General features: G+C 38.9%; 1 protein-coding gene across 1 annotated transcript in view; it reads left to right on the forward strand.

The window, feature by feature from the left end:
- The first annotated feature begins 2586 nt into the window (after window positions 1-2586).
- SCHIP1 (schwannomin interacting protein 1) overlaps window positions 2587-17040 on the forward strand; it is a 151944-nt gene continuing 137490 nt past the window's right edge. Inside the window, exon 1 of the mRNA XM_044291805.1 lies at window positions 2587-2935. Coding sequence (XP_044147740.1) covers window positions 2930-2935 — 6 coding nt within the window. The 5' untranslated portion in view covers window positions 2587-2929. The remainder of the gene's footprint in view (window positions 2936-17040) is intronic.

Raw genomic sequence — 17040 nt, forward strand, 5'->3', positions numbered from 1 at the left:
ATAAAGGGGTTATCCGACACAAAAAAAGTCACCCATATGCCGGACACCTAACACTGAATAAACTTACCTGGCTACCGGCTCCATGCGCCGCTCCTGGTCCCCGCACCGCCGCCGCTGCTGCCTCTGCCGATGAAAACATCTGGTGTCAGGGAGGGGGGCATCCAATAGCAGGCGGGGACAGGTACGAACCTCTCTATTGTCACCCGTGATACTAGGGAGGCTCGCCCCTGCCTGCCATTGGCTGCTCCCCCCAACACCGGATGTTTTCATCCATGCACAGGGAGAAGCTGGTGCGGCAGTGCAGGGGCCAGGAGTGGTGCAAGGGGCGGGGAGCCAGATAAGTAGAGTCAGTGTGAGAGATAACCCTTTAAGACACAGTTGGCCAGTTCCAGGTCAGTTTGTAGAAAGGTGTATTGGCAATGTTCTCTTTCACAGCAGCAAAGTCTGCTGACTGACTCCAGTGCATGGCCTTGCAGATTCTGGACCTTCCAGTTCTTACTTTTCTTTCTCTGGAGTACTTTAATGTAGCAATGGCTTTCTTGCTGCAGATGTCTCAGAGATAAGTGCTCTCTGGGACAGAGGCCTACTTTTCTGAGGGGTGAGCACATGAAGCTCCTCTCTTTTCCTCAGCTAACACAGCACTCTCTCTAAACACACTGAACTAGGTTCATCTCATAGCATCCTAAAAGGGGCTGAGTCAGGATAGTTAATCCTGACCTAGCCATACAGAACTATCGAGGATGCAATACAGTAAATCAGAATATTACATTAAACCAATTAACGTAATAACAAACCCTTTTGTAGCTACCCTGTTGTGGGGTACTGCACAGGGATCACAGAATTAAAATGGCAAAAGTAATGGAAGCTGAAAATGGTTTAAAAACATTGAAATGTAAGTTTGTTAAATAAATGATTATGTATACTACTATATTTACAAATGAGGGAAACAAAATCATTTTCTCAGAGCTTCTCTTTAACCTCTTGGTTCTCTAGATCAATGTATTTAATGTCATTCTTGCCCATTGTCTACACCAAAACTCTCTGTCCTGAGCAGTTCAACACTCTCTGCCAAGGTTGTATAGTTCAATTTAGTATTATCTCAGCTTCTTGTGTTTTTGTAGAGAAGTTACACTCATCTTTCTACACCTGATATGGCACTACCCAAATATTACTGGTACACCAAGCAAAATACAGATAGCAAGCTATGTTCTTCGGATCAAAACTAGTCCTCCATGATTTCAAGGTCAACTGTGACTGTGACCATTGTAATACAAAGTGTAATTTCTCTGTCCTTCAACTTATGATTTCCCCCAATAAATGGAAATAGGGTCTAAAATAGTGAGTATAGCAGATATTCTTTGCTCAGTCACACAGCAGTGAATATAAATAAACATCATGAAATGTAGTTTTGATGCTGTTTGTTAAATAGGGAATTCTAATGAAATGCTGATGATAAAACTGTTTTTATAATGGATGCCTTTGGTTTTGTTTACATGTCAGGGGATAAAAAAATAATTGGAACAAGTTTTATTAGCTTTTATTATGTTTATACATAACTAAATCCCCTAGAAAGAGATATAGTAATTTTCTCAAAGTCAACTTGCTGGATTCTTAGCAGCTCTCTTGGAGCCTTATCGGTTTAAAGATTAAAAAAAATCAAACTAAGCTCTTCTATAAAGTATTTAAGTGTCCAGTGCACATCTGAAGTTATGTTCCAACTTCAGAAGACAATGGGCTCATTAAGTTCATACTAAATGTCCTAGCCTTTAATTTTATTGGAGGGTATTTTGAGGCTGATTTAGTCATGTGTAGGACAAGTCAGGCTTGTATAAAATGAAGCAGCAGGGAACAAAACCGTCTTAGCCTTCCATTCTGTACCCAACCAGTGAAGTGATTGGCTCGTTGTGCTTTATTTGAAGAGGAAAAGTATAGGACAGGGTTATGAGAATTTCATTATGTTGCTATAGCAATGGTTTGATTCTATTTCAGTTATAGAATGGACATTAGAAGTCTTTGCCGATGATGTCATCAATCAAAATTTCTAACATTAAAGATATGATATACTGAAGCCATTTACCCTATAGATAAGAGCCAGTTCATGGTTTATAGTTTATACACCGTCCAGGAATAAGAGATAAATTAGATAGATTAGATAGATAGATAGATAGATAGATAGATAGATAGATAGATAGATATGAGATAGATAGGTAGATAGATAGATATGAGATAGGTAGGTAGATAGATAGATAGATAGATAGATAGATAGATAGATAGATAGATATGAGATAGATAGATCCAAATGTACACAAAGAAAAATATTAAGAAAAATATAACCAGATTAAAGACTTACATTTCTGTATGTAGCACAGCAAACTGAGAACACCTTAAAATGTTAACAAAGAAAGAAGATAAAAAAAAAAAGCCACAACCTATTAATGATTAACACCATGTCCTGGGTCTAGCAGAACTGAACTCATGAATAATTTATATCAGAAACACATTTCCCCCTGCAAGGTTGATGAATGAAATAGGGAAGGCTTTTGGAATGATCAGCTCTCGCCCATCCAGCCTTGCTCAGAAATCGTCATGAAATTGGAGGGTTAAGACAAGTTCAGGAGACCCCAGGCACAGTCTAGTCATTTTCCGGGGAGGGGGGGAAATCATATTGAAATTGGTTGCGGCTATATTTTGCTAGCTTAGTCTCTGGCAGCTGCTGCAAAGAGTTAAGGCGTGAATGTTTGAAGTGAATTAAAGTCTATTTTTGAACTGAGCATTCGAGTCCAGGAGGAATGGTCTCTGAAGGGAAAGGAAAGCGATGAACAATATGACAGGCAGTTGGTGCAGAACATGCCTCTCAAACACTGCTATCTGCCGATGATTGGAATTTTCCTGTAAAATGACTTGAAAGGGAGATCGAGACACATAGAAGATGAATGTAAGTACAAATAGATTCCTTTATTATTTCTCTTTCCATAAGGTTGCAGCAGTCAGTTCTCTATGTACCTTCCTCTTGAATCTTCTATGTTCTGATTAGGTTCAGCTATTAGGAATGTACTTTGCAGCCTATAGCCTAGCTTTCTAATGTTGTTTCCTGCGGTGAGTTAGAATATGTAACCTTTCATTTGCACTTGCACAGTGTAGCTTGGAGAGCAATGACACATATACGTTTGAGATCCTTGAAATGTCATCTGTCTCCTGGTTTTCACAAATTCACCTTTCATGATACAGTGTAGCTTCTATCTTGGTAATACAGAAGCAGGCAGGTATGTATAGGTGTGATGTCTTGTAGACGTATCATATCAGTTCTATGTAAGGCAGGAGACAAGTCATAACTCAGTAAAGGTCACCGTGATCTCCAATGTTTCAGTTCCTGCATTAGTACCTCTTCTGACTACATAAATCATATAGTCATAGAGGCATAGGGAAGGTACTATATCAGTGTACTGTATCTATGAATGCAATGTGTGCAGTGATATTTAGCCACCTCTTGGAAATTCAGGCAGTATTCTATATTTATCTGGTTCATTCCAAGTTGAAATGCGCCTTGAAAGTAAATACAGATTAGGCAAGCATCTTCTATATTGAGGAATAAACATCTCAGGTTTAAACACATGCTTTAAAGAGAAGGATTGTGCATAGAACTCATTATTTTTCTCCCATATCCAAGAAGACTGTGGTACAAATCCAACACTAATTTGTTTGCAAGGCACCGTCTGTTGAATGAGATGGAAAGATGCTAAATATAACCCAGGATTCCTCAATAGATGTGCACACCTTAAAGGTCAGAACATGAGTAAGAGAAAAAGAAGCAGCAGATAATTGGAAATAGCAAATCTCTGCTCCATTTCTGACTTGAATATCTTCCCCATGATATCCACAATGATACAGTAGCATCATTTATCATAATTTACAATGAAACACTTGCAACTGGAAGAGGGGAAAGCTAATGCTGACAACAATCTAGTCCTCTAGTCTTCATTCTTGCTTTAGGGTCTATTTGTCCATTGGCATATGTTGGTCTTCATGTTATACTGTTAGTTGTCCATCAATGGCAGATTACTCTGTATTTATTTGATGAGGTTGCTGGACTGCTAGTAGTAACTGACTGTTATCCAAGTTGCAAGTGGATAAAAGATGGGAAAAATCATCTTAGTGAGCTAATGAATGAGCTGGCAATTTATAGTATGTAGGATTTAAGCTAATAGAAAGTCTTGACTGTTTGTAGTCTTTTCATCTTCATACAATTTCCAATATGTTGGGAGCCACCAATAATATCTTAGTAGATATAACACCAGTGTTTTCATTTACCTAGTGTTTACTGTAATGGTACATATTACTGGTGGGCACACCCAGATAGAGTCTGACAAGACCAGCACTTTGGCTGATCTACAACTAGGAGCATCAAGATACGAGACACCTATTCTCCATGTTATAATTACAATTACAATATAGGGGTCCCTCAAGATGCTATGGTCTGAAAATACTATATTCTCAACTTACAATGGTCTTTCCTGGGCCATTATAAATTGAAACTAGACTCAATATACAATGCCTCAGACATGGCCATTAAAACATCTGTATTTTCTTTCTAGTAGCTCCTCTTTCAGCACAGTGTGGTACTACATCTCCTATATGGCTCTCTGTCTGTACTAGGTTAATTGCTTCTGTGGCTGTCAGGTAATAAGAAGTTCTTGTCCTCATCACAGACTGTTCCTGACTGTTATATCTAAGGACTTGCTTTACTTGTCTTAGTTATCCGCTAGTTTGTCTTAAATTGTCATTTTCTCTTATCTTGGATCACATTTTGGGGCTTTGGAAGCAATTACTAGTTTTCCACATAGGTATGGACTTAGAATGGTTTTTACATACAATGGTTGTACTGGAACCAATTAATATTGTAACTTGAGGGCTCAATATATACTCTCTCAGTCTACTACATTATACATTAGCCAGCTTGCACAATAATTGATAATTCTAGTACTAAAGTAAGTCTCCATTATTACTTCCATTGCATAAACTTCATAATGCAATGACCTTAATAACCGCTAGCTCATATTATAACCCTTATGTTAAGTTGTTAAAGAAATACGGTCACTTGGGACCATGAATGTCATAATTTCTCCAACATGCCATAATATATATTATTGACTTTAAGTGGTGTTCTCATCTAATTTTATATCCACATGATATCAGGAGAATGGGGGTTCCCTGACCTCCATTTTACCAGTTCAGATAACTGCAGCCACAGATCGAATGAAGAAGGGCCAACCTGTGATTATAATAATTTGAAGCAAGCTTTATATAGTCTATTCCGGTCATCTCTGTCTATGGGCACTACTCACAAAAAGTTATGGATATATTGCTTTCAGGTGAAATTTATGGAAAACGTAAAAAGTTCACGCTACAGTGATATTATATCATGAAAGTAAGACATTTAAATAGAAGCATGCAATGGTGATTTCCTCATCTCAAACAATTTATTGAAATAAAAGCCAACAACAGTGGTGGGTTTACCCCCACAAAAAAATTGTGGCCTTGAGCTTTAATTACAACTTAACAACGATGTCTCATGCTGTTTACAAGTCAACATATTGTCTGCTGAGGCATGGCATCCCACTCTTCTTGATTGGTGGCCCTCAGGTCATTGAGGTTCTGGGGTAAATTTTTTACGAGCCTCTACATGGCAACTCAGCTGATCCCATAGGTTTTCAATGGAATTCAGGTCTGGAGAAAGTGTAGGTCACTCCAATTAAAGTACCCCAGTCTCCAGCAGCTGTTCCCTAATGATGCAACATCTGAGGCCTGTGTTGTTCATACAGAGGCACAATGACTGGATTAATGATATTATTCAAGCAGTATGGGCTTGTCGCTGTATCATTCACAATGTGTATGGCAGTTCTATATTGACTAGACACACCTGCCCACACTGTAACACCACCACCAAAGGCAAACAGTGACTGATGCACAGCGCTCTCCTTCACGTCTCCAACATCAGTGAACAGCACTGAGGCTCTCTGGTCCCTTGTCTAGTGAAGATGCTCCATGGCCCATGCAAGATGATGACGCCTTGCAGTACCTAGTCGGGTACCCTTGCAGGTCATCTAGCATGCAGACCACGCTCATGTAAATGGTTTTGAATGGTCTGACGTGACACTTGGGTGCCTCTCACCTCCCTTAAATGTGCCTGGAGTTGTGTGGCATTCATCATCCGGTTCCGCAGGGCATTGTTCACAATGAAGTGGTTATCAATGTCGGATGTGGCCAAAGGACGTCAACTTCTATGCCTTTCTGCAACTCATCCAGTCTCTCTGTATCTCTGTTGCAACCTGCTGATGACACTCTGGGACACTCTAAGCTCAGTGGCCACTTCTGTCTGAGAACATCCTGCTTGAAACCTCATAATGGCGAGATACCGTTGATCAATTGTTAGGTTGTCTTGGTCTCATGATGTCAAAATGTGAACAGCATGATGAGGAGGACTGTTTAAATACCAATTCTAATTGAACCAATAAATTTATCGGGCATTCATGGATCAAACACCTGTTGTGAATTTTGCCATTAAGCTCCTTGTTAGAGAACAGCAAGTTGTGCAAAAGGTACTCAAACATTGAACAGTTGGACATGTACATTCAAAAGTTTAGAGAAGGTCACATTAAGTTCATCTGTAAAGGATAGAGTGCTTTTTAGGTTCATCCAGAAATTTCACCCACAAGCCGAATATCACTATTTTTTTGTGAGTAGTTTATGTGGTATAAAATAGTTAAGTATCCATATATCCGTTGAGGTGTTTTGATGAGATCTTATGCACCACTGAGGTATTCAAATAGCTATTCCATCTTTTGCTATGTGTAAGCTTGTGTCCTTGTCCCACAGTGCTTTACCCAACAGATATGACAAAAAATATACACTATGGGGGAGATTTATCAAAATCGGTGCTTTCTGCATTGGTCTTGATATCCCCTGCAGTGCCAGACGATGCACTGTTGTAGATTTATGGCTTTATTTGTGCCAGAGAACTGGCATAAATAAAGATAAATTTGTCTCAGCTTCTGGCCATGTCCCCTTCCTGTCCTTGTCATACCCCCTTTCTGAAAAGTGTAAAAACTAACCTTTTGTGACTTAAAAAAAAAAAAGTTGCATGTAAGGTCTTGACTTTTTAATGCCAATTTTCTGTCATAGGGAGATATTAAATCTCCCCTTTTATATTAATTTCCAGCACAGTATAAGAGGAGCTCAAAGCCTACCTATAATATGCGCATGGAGCAATTTATAAGTAGTCATAGAATTCAAGACTATTCAATCAGCATAAATAGTAACATAGTAACATAGTTTATAAGGCTGAAAAAAGACATTTGTCCATCGAGTTTAGCCTGAAATCCTGCAAGTTGATCCAGAGGAAGGCAAAAAAAAACTGTGACTCCAGTCAGGCAATCAGAATAACTCCCTGGATCAACAACCAATCTCTAGTAACTATAACCTGTAATATTATTACCCTCCAGAAATACATTCAGGCCCTCTTGAACTCTTTTAGTGAATTCACCATCACCACCTCCTCAGGCAGAGAGTACCATAGTCTCACTGCTCTTACCGTAAAGAATCCTCTTCTATGTTTGTGTACAAACCTTCTTTCCTCCAGACGCGGAGGATGTCCCCTGGTCACAGTCACAGTCCTGGGGATAAATAGATAATGGGATAGATCTATGTACTGACCCCTGATATATTTATACATAGTTATTAGATCTCCCCTGAGTCATCTTTTTTCTAAAGTTGATAACCCTAATTTTGATAATCCTTCAGGGTACTGTAGTCCCCCCATTATAGTTATTACTTTAGTTGCCCTCCTCTGTACCTTCTTCAGCTCTGCTATGTCTGCCTTGTTCACAGGAGCCCAGAACTGTACACAGTACTCAATGTGTGGTCTGACTAGTGATTTGTAAAGTGGCAGGACTATGTTCTCATCACGGGCATCTATGCCCCTTTTGATGCAACCCATTATCTTATTGGCCTTGGCAGCAGCTGCCTGACACTGGTTTCTACAGCTTAGTTTGCTGTTTACTAAAATTCCTAGGTCCTTTTCCATGTCAGTGTTACCCAGTGTTTTACCATTTAGTATGTACTGGTGACTTGCTTTATTCCTTCCCATGTGCATAACCTTACGTTTGTCAGTGTTAAACCTCATCTGCCACTTCTCTGTCCAAGCCTCCAATCTATCCAGATTCATCTGTAGCAGTATACTGTCCTCTTCTGTGTTAATTACTTTATACAGTTTAGTGTCATCAGCAAAAAATGATATTTCACTGTGCAAGCCTTCTACAAGATCATTAATAAATATATTAAAGAGAATAGGGCCCAATACTGACCCATCTGGTACTCCACTAGTGACAGTGACCCAATCTGAGTGTGCACCCTTAATAACCACCCTCTTTTTTCTATCACTGAGCCAGTTTCTTACCCACATACAGACATTTTATACCAGTCCAAGCATTCTGATTTTATATACTAACCTTTTATGTGGTACAGTGTCAAATGCTTTGGAGATAGCCAGATATACGACATCCATTGATTCGCCGTGGTTAAGTCTAGAACCTAATTCCTCATAGAAACTAATTAGTTTGACATGACCGATCCCTCATAAAGCCATGCTGATATGGCGTTATTTACTTACGTTCATTGAAGTACTCCCAGATAGCATCTCTTAAAAAAACTTCAAACTGTTTACCCACAACAGATGTTAAACTTACTGACCTATAGTTTCCAGGCTCTGTTTTTGGACCCTTTTTGAATATTGGCACCACATTTGCTATGCGCCAATCCTGTGCAACACTCCTAGTCAGTATAGAGTCCTTAAATATCAGAAATAAGGGTCTGGCTATGACATTACTTAATTCTCTTAGGATACGGGGGTGTATGCCATCTGGTCCCGGTGATTTGTCTATTTTAATCTTTTTAAGATGCCGCTGTACTTCTTCCTGGGTCAGACAGGGCACTTTTCATGGGGAATTTACTTCTACATTTTGCATTTCATCTGACAGTTTATTTCTTCAGTGAATACAGTGGAGAAAAAAATATTTAATAGCTTTGCTTTCTCCTCATTGGTCTCTACACACCCTCATTACTCTGTAAAGGGCTGATATCTTCATATTTATACTTTTTACCATTTATATAATTAAAGAACATTTTAGGATTAGTTTGCTCTCTTTGAATATTAATCTCTCGGTCTCTAGTTTGGCAACTTTTATTTGTCTTCTACATATTCTATTTTTTTCCTTATAGTTTTTCAATGCTTCCTCGCTACCCTCCTGTTTTAGTGATTTAAATGCTTTCTTTGTCATTTATTGCTTTCTTAACATTTCTATTTATCCACATTGTTTTTTTTCTTGTTCCTTAACCTTATTCTTATAAGGTATGTACCTTTTACAATTAGATTTTAGGATGCTTCTAAAAATATCCCATTTTGTGGCTGTATTTTTATTTTTGAGGACTTTGTCCCAGTTAGTTAGGCCTATGGCCTCTCTTAGGTGGCTAAGTTTTGCTTTTTTGAAGTTTGGTATTTTTATTCCTCCCAGAAGAAACACTCTTTTGAATGACAATTGGAAGGTTATTACTTTATGGTCACTATTTCCCAGGTGTCCCCCAACCTGCACATCTGTTAGGTCTATTGGTTAATACTAAGTCTAGTGTGGCAGTCATTGGTTATTGCCAAAAACCTGTTTCCTTTATGAGATGTACAGGTTTCAGTTTCCCAGTCTATATCTGGGAAGTTGAATTCCCCCATAATAACTACCTCACTATGACTTGCCGCCTCGTCTATTTAGTTTAGAAGTAGATTTTCGGTGGACTCTGGTATATTAGGTGGTTTATAATAAACTCCTATTAGTAATTTATTATAGTTTTTTCCTCCATGCATTTCTACCCACAGTGACTCCATGTTCAGGTCCCTCACGTATATCTTCCCGGAGTGTGGGCTTTAGACAGGACTTTACATAAAGGCAAACCCCTCCCCCTCTCCAGTATTGACGATCCTTTCTAAACAGACTGTAACCCTGTACATTAACCGCCCAGTCATAGCAATTATCCAGTCATGTCAGATGTACATATAGACCAATAACTGGCACCAATCACTGCTCAAATAAATATGGCCTATTTTATGATTTTTCTCAGCCCTATCAGTCTCTCTAGACACTTTTAAAAGCTTTTATGTTAACCCCTTAGGGACACAGCCTTATTACACCTTAGGACCAGGCCATTTTTTGCAAATCTGACCAGTGTCACTTTAAGTGCTGATAACTTTAAAACGCTTTGACTTATCCAGGCCGTTCTGAGATTGTTTTTTCATCACATATTGTACTTCATGACACTGGTGAAATGAAGTCAAAAAAATTATTTTTTTTGCACCAAAAAATACCTAATTTAACAAAAATTTTGAAAAATTTGCAAATTTCAAAGTTTCAGTTTCTCTACTTTTGTAATACATAGTAATACCCCTAAAAATTGTGATGACTTTACATTCCCCATATGTCTACTTCATGTTTGAATTATTTTGGGAATGATATTTTATTTTTTGGGGATGTTACAAGGCTTAGAAGTTTAGAAGCAAATCTTGAAATTTTTCAGAAATTTACAAAAACCCAATTTTTAGGGACCACTACAGCTCTGAAGTCACTTTGCGAGGCTTACATAATAGAAACCACCCAAAAATGACCCCATTCTATAAACTACACCCCTCAAGGTATTCAAAACTGATTTTACAAACTTTGTTAACCCTTTAGGTGTTGCACAAGAGTTATTGGCAAATGGGGATGAAATTTGAGAATTTCATTTTTTTGCCTAATTTTCCATTTTAACCCATTTTTCCCACTAACAAAGAAAGGGTTAACAGCCAAACAAGACTGTATCTTTATTGCCCTGACTCTGCCGTTTATAGAAACACCCCATATGTGGCCGTAAACTACTGTACGGCCACACAGCGGGGCGTAGAGTGAAAGGTGCACCATATGGTTTTTGGAAGGAAGGTTTTGCTGGACTGTTTTTTTGACACCATGTCCCATTTGAAGCCCCCTGATGCAACCTTAGAGTAGAAACTCCATAAAAGTGACCCCATCTAAGAAACTACACCCCTCAAGGTATTCAAAACTGATTTTACATACGTTTTTAACCCTTTAGGTGTTGCACAAGATTTAATGGAAAATAGAGATACAATTTCCAAATTTCACTTTTTTGGCAGATTTTCCATTTTAATATTTTTTTTTCCAGTTACAAAGCAAGGGTTAACAGCCAAACAAAACTCATTATTTATGGCCCTAATTCTGTAGTTTACAGAAACACCTCATATGTGGTCGTAAACTGCTGTACGGGCACACGGCAGGGCGCAGAAGGAAAGGAATGCTATACGGTTTTTGGAAGGCAGATTTTGCTGGACTGTTTGTTTTTTACACCATGTCCCATTTGAAGCCCCCCTGATGCACCCCTAGAGTAGAAACTCTAAAAAAGTGACCCCATTTTAGCAACTACGGGATAGGGTGGCAGTGTTGTTGGTACTAGTTTAGGGTACATATGATTTTTGGTTGCTCTATATTACGCTTTTTGTGCGGCAAGGTAACAAGAAATACCTTTTTTGCACCGTTTTTTTTGTTATTTACAACATTCATCTGACAGGTTAGATCATGTGGTAATTTTTTAGAGCAGGTTGTCACGGACGCGGCGATACCTAATATGTATACAATTTTTTTTATTTATGTAAGTTTTACACAATGATTTCATTTTTAAAACAAAAAAGTTTTAGTTTCTTCATAGTCTAAGAGCCATAGTTTTTTCAGTTTTTGGGCGATTATCTTAAGTAGGGTCTCATTTTTTGCAGGATGAGATGACGGTTTGATTGGCACTATTTTGGGGTGCATATGATTTTTTTGATCGCTTGCTATTACACTTTTTGTGACGTAAGATTACAAAAAATTGCTTTTTTTACACCGTTTTTATTTCTATTTTTTTACGGTGGTCATCTGAGGGGTTAGGTCATGTGATATTTTTATAGAGCCGGTCGATACGGACGCGGCAATATCTAATATGTATACTTTTTTTAATTTATGTAAGTTTTACACAATGATTTCATTTTTGAAACAAAAAATGATGTTTTAGTGTTTCCATAGTCTAAGAGCCATAGTTTTTTCAGTTTTTGGGCGATTATTTTAAGTAGGGTCTCATTTTTTGCGGGATGAGATGATGGTTTGATTGTTACAATTTTGGCATACATGCGACTTTTTTGATCACTTTTATTACCTTTTTTGGGGAAGTAAGGTGGGCAAAATTTCAATTTCATCATAGTTTTTAATTTTTTATTTTTATGGAGTTCACCATTCGGGTAAAGTAACATGACCGTTTTATAGATCAGGTCGTTACGGACGCGGCGATACCAAACATGTGTAGGGAATTTTATTATTTTCATTTTTAATCAGTGATAAATGTGTTTTTTTATTTTAACTTTTTTTTCACTTTTTTTTTACCCAGACCCACTTGGTTCTTGAAGATCCAGTGGGTCTGATGTCTGTATAATACAGTACAGTACAATATATAGTACTGTACTGTATTTTACTTACACTGAACAGATCTATGTCTTTAGCATAGATCTGTTCAGCACCATGGACAGCAGGACGCCTGAGCAGGCGTCCTGTTGCCATGGGAACCTTCCCCGTCTGCCACAACTTCACAGACGGGGAAGGGTGAGGACGGGGCTTCGGGGGGCTGTCTGGGGGCTCTCTCCCTCTCCCATTGGGGGGCTGCAAAGGCACAGCAGCCCCCCGATCGGAGAGGGAGGGAGCTCCCTGCGCTGTTAACCTTTTCCATACAGCGGTCCGTACGGACCTCTGTATGGAAAGGGTTAACCGGCTGACATCGCATCAACGATGTCAGCCGTTTATACCAGGGTGCCAGCAATGTGCTGGCACCCTGGTATACCCACTAGACGCCAAACGATTATTCAAGGGGAGGCGGGCGGGGGATCACGATCCCGCCTGCTGCACCGCCCGCCTCCCGCACCGCCCGCACCACCCGCAACCCTCCCCCTGCACCACCTGCCCACATAATATCATTCAGGAGTGCAGGGGGAGGAAAAACCATATATATTTTGGGCATTATAAAGTTTCTGATCCCCGCGGTCAGGGACCACGGGGATCAGAAACGGCAAAAAAGCGCATAAAACCGCAGGTCTGAATTAACCTGCGGTTTGTTGCGATCGCCGACATGGGGGGGTCATGGGACCCCCCCGCGCATTTAGCCTAGGTGCCTGTTCAATGATTTGAGCAGGCACCTTGTTCCGATCACTGCCAGCCGGGCGGCATTGATCGGAACAACACATGACGTCATGTGTCCTTAAGTACCAGGACATCATGACGTACCGGTACGTCATGTGTCCTGAAGAGGTGAAGAGTAAAAAAAAAAAGGGCCAACACAACATAATAGATTTTTGACACAATTATCAATAGCTATATATGATATGGTGCATTTTACATCCTTTTATTTTAGAACCAAATTAAGGCTCCTTTCACATCACCGTTTCTCCTTTCCGTTCTCCAGTTCCATTGAAGAGCAGGAGAACGGAAAGGACAGATTCTGCAGATAACTGAGAACTAACTGAGCGTAACGGAGCCTAAAGACCCCATAGACTATAATGGGGTCAGTTCAGTGTCCACTCAGAACATGATTTTTGAGCGGAGACGAAAGTGCTGCATGCAGGACTTTCGTCTCCGCTCAAAAATCATGTTCTGAGCGGACACCGAACGGACGCTCAGTTAGGTCTCAGTTATCTGCAAAATCCGTCCTTTGCGTTCTCCTGCTCCTCAACAGAGCCGGAGAACTGAAAGGAGAAACGGTGATGTGAAAGGAGCCTAACTGAATGAAATAACACAATTAACAAGATGAGAAACTGAAAATTCCAAATATAGAGTTTGGAATTAACCAGATTTATGTCCCATGAAAGAGTAGCTTGCCCATTTGAACTTGCAATCACACCATGATAAACTGATGGCACATGCACTTAGCACGGTTCCAAAGGGTTGGTGTAAATACCAATTTAATTTGCAATTAATTGGATCTCTGCAATGTAGAAATCCTAATTAACCACTATTTGTATTTCTCATTAATATTTTGGCTAATGGTGTCTCTACACAATCAGGCACATTATAGAAAATCAATTGATACAGCAAAGCTTAATGTTGTTATGTCTATTGATTGCACTTACATTATCTAAAAAGATATAGGCAGAAGAAAATATAGGAAAATGCCTCTCTGATATATTATTTACTAGGTGACATTTTTGTAAAACATGTCTACATATTGCACATTCATCAACTCTAATTCATATTAGTGGAAAGTTACTATTGCCTATAAATATATGTCCTTTTAGGTAGCCTACATTATAGTATCTAGTTACACAAATACTGATTAAATTAAAATGCAGAAGATGGAAGTCTCAGCAAAAGTAATCGGATTTCACTTGTTTTATCCTAACATATGCTGAAGTGCAGAATTCATAATGAAACTTATTTACATAGGTTCCATCTCTCAGAAGAGCAATTCATTGAGGGGATGCAAGCAGAAAAACTGTAATATATAGTTTAACATGCCCATGTCATCATCATCAGGTCCATAAATGGATATTATAGTCCATAGATTGGTGGGCCTATTGATATAAGTTGTTCAGGGCCTTTCTGGTCTGGGATTTGCAATTGAAGACCTGTCTGAAGTATAAGCTGATAAATCCCCTGCCATTCCGGCACTACTGCTTCAGTAGACCAGATATTGGTCTTTGTGTACTGTGCTGTGGTAATGATATGCCCATCTACCCACATAAGACTAAGACAACACCTAGATTTTTGATCATACAACAAAAAATCACAGTAAAATCACCCTGAAAACTCTGTCCATAAGGAATGCATCTAATAGCGTGAAAATTGCTTTCAAATCACTGCAGCCGAGTAACTGGATCAGTTTAATCACTAGAAATAAAATCTCTGTAAAATTACTGCACCCAAGTGAGTAACTAGCAGTTTTTTGGGGGGTTTTGGCTCGCTACACACTGGAATTGCAGAGCAATTTCCGAGCTACTTTTTCCCTCTACAGAGTAACTCATGCCATACACACTCATGCCAGTTATTGGCTGCAGCAATCATGTGAGCAGATTGGCATATCATTACTGCAGCACAGCAAACAGTGACCAACTGAAACCTGTACAACTTATAAAGGAAACAGGAGGACTCGTGTTGATTTTGCTAACCATAGTGGATATATACACTGATGAGCAAAAGGGTAACAATGTTTTGAAGTTTTGACTTTCAGGCTCCATATCTCACCATCCACTACAGCTTTGTGAGACTACCATCATTGTATAAACAATGATCTTGACTATCTCACATATAAAATGGACTTGCAACTATTTAGCATATGATTAGTTATGCAGCTTTTTGTCAAGTAACTTACTGTTTTGATCCTGGTGGTGGAACAATCTTTTTCTTCTTGTATACTAAAGATTACAACCTGTTCTCACATTTCCTAATAGCTCAGTGTGTTATTAGGTTGATTTCCAAGAAAAAGGTCACTTGTTCAAATCCAGGAGCAGGAAACGGGTGACTTGGAGCGATGCGATGAAAGTCAATAGACTGATGGGTGCAAATGGGTTTGGAAGAAACAAGGGAAAGAGGGCTAACAGATCGAGAAATTGAAGGAACTGTCAAGTTTGGTAGAGGAAGCCTGGAGATATGTGGTTGTTTCACAGCCAAAGCTGTTGGATACTTGACCAGGCATGAAACAGACGACATAGTGTTCCAGCAGTACAACGACACAAAGAATATGTCGAGATTGGCGAAGAAATGGTTCAATCAAACCCATGTGGGTAGAGTTGAAGACAAAGCTGTATTTGTACCCAAGTTAGTCAACCAGTATGCACCAACATTGGAAACGTGTAGAAGAGACCTGGGAACACATTTCAGTCGAGACATGCTTGACTCTGATTAAGAGCATGCCCAGAAGGATTTATGCAGTGTTGAAAGCCAAACGTGGATTTACAAAATAAAAATTTTAATTCAGACTTTTAGGAGCAAAACTGTAACAATGCAGTTACATAACAAGAATCTGCAAAATGAATCATATGCTAAATAGTTGTAAGTCCCATTTATGTATGAGATAGCCAAGATTATTGTCTATAAAATGATGGTAGTCTCACGTTCGAGGCTGTAATGGATGGTGAGATATGGAGCCTGAAAGTCCAAAGTTCTAAACCTTGTTACCCTTTTGCTCGTCAGTGTAGATAATTTAGTCCTGTTGAATATGACTGTGTACCTGTTGAGGATACACTGTTCTATATTCATTAATGATAGGAAAAGCAGCACAAACACTAGGTCATCTGAGAAATATCCATACATCATTTCACATGTGGGAGTAATCTGGCCTTTATCTGTCTTTTATCTCCAACATAGGAATTTCCTGGGGATAGCTTATATTCTGCTTCTTGGAATTTCTTACTCACTTAGTATATATGGGGAAAAAGAACACATTTTTAGGTGAAGACAGTTTCTTTATTAATTGTCTTTATTAGTTGATATATCAAAACATTACAATACAAAAAAGGATGCAATTCCCCCCCAACCCCAATTCCCTAAACCCTCCCCTCTCCCCCTACCTGTGGCGTGTCAAAAAAAAAAAAAAAAAAAAAAGGGAAAAATTTATCACAACTAATCAAGTCCTCCAACCACCCCATATCTTAGTCCACTTCTCATCAGCTTCCCTCTGTTTATACATGATTTTCTCATAATTTTTTACCTTATCAATTAGATTTATCCATGTATTTATATCTGGAGTATATCGAGCAAACCAGGTCCGACTGACCAACACTCTGGCCAACATCAGTATCCTACTCAGGAGGAACTTTTGATACTTATGATTATTTATTTTGGAAAGATCATTAAGCACGAATACTTGTGGTTCAAAAGGGATTCGTATTTTTAGTTTATACATAATACAATTATTTATAGTATTCCAGTAGTTTATGAG

This window comes from Bufo gargarizans, chromosome 4 (genome assembly GCF_014858855.1).
Source record: "Bufo gargarizans isolate SCDJY-AF-19 chromosome 4, ASM1485885v1, whole genome shotgun sequence".
NCBI classification, from domain to species: domain Eukaryota; kingdom Metazoa; phylum Chordata; class Amphibia; order Anura; family Bufonidae; genus Bufo; species Bufo gargarizans.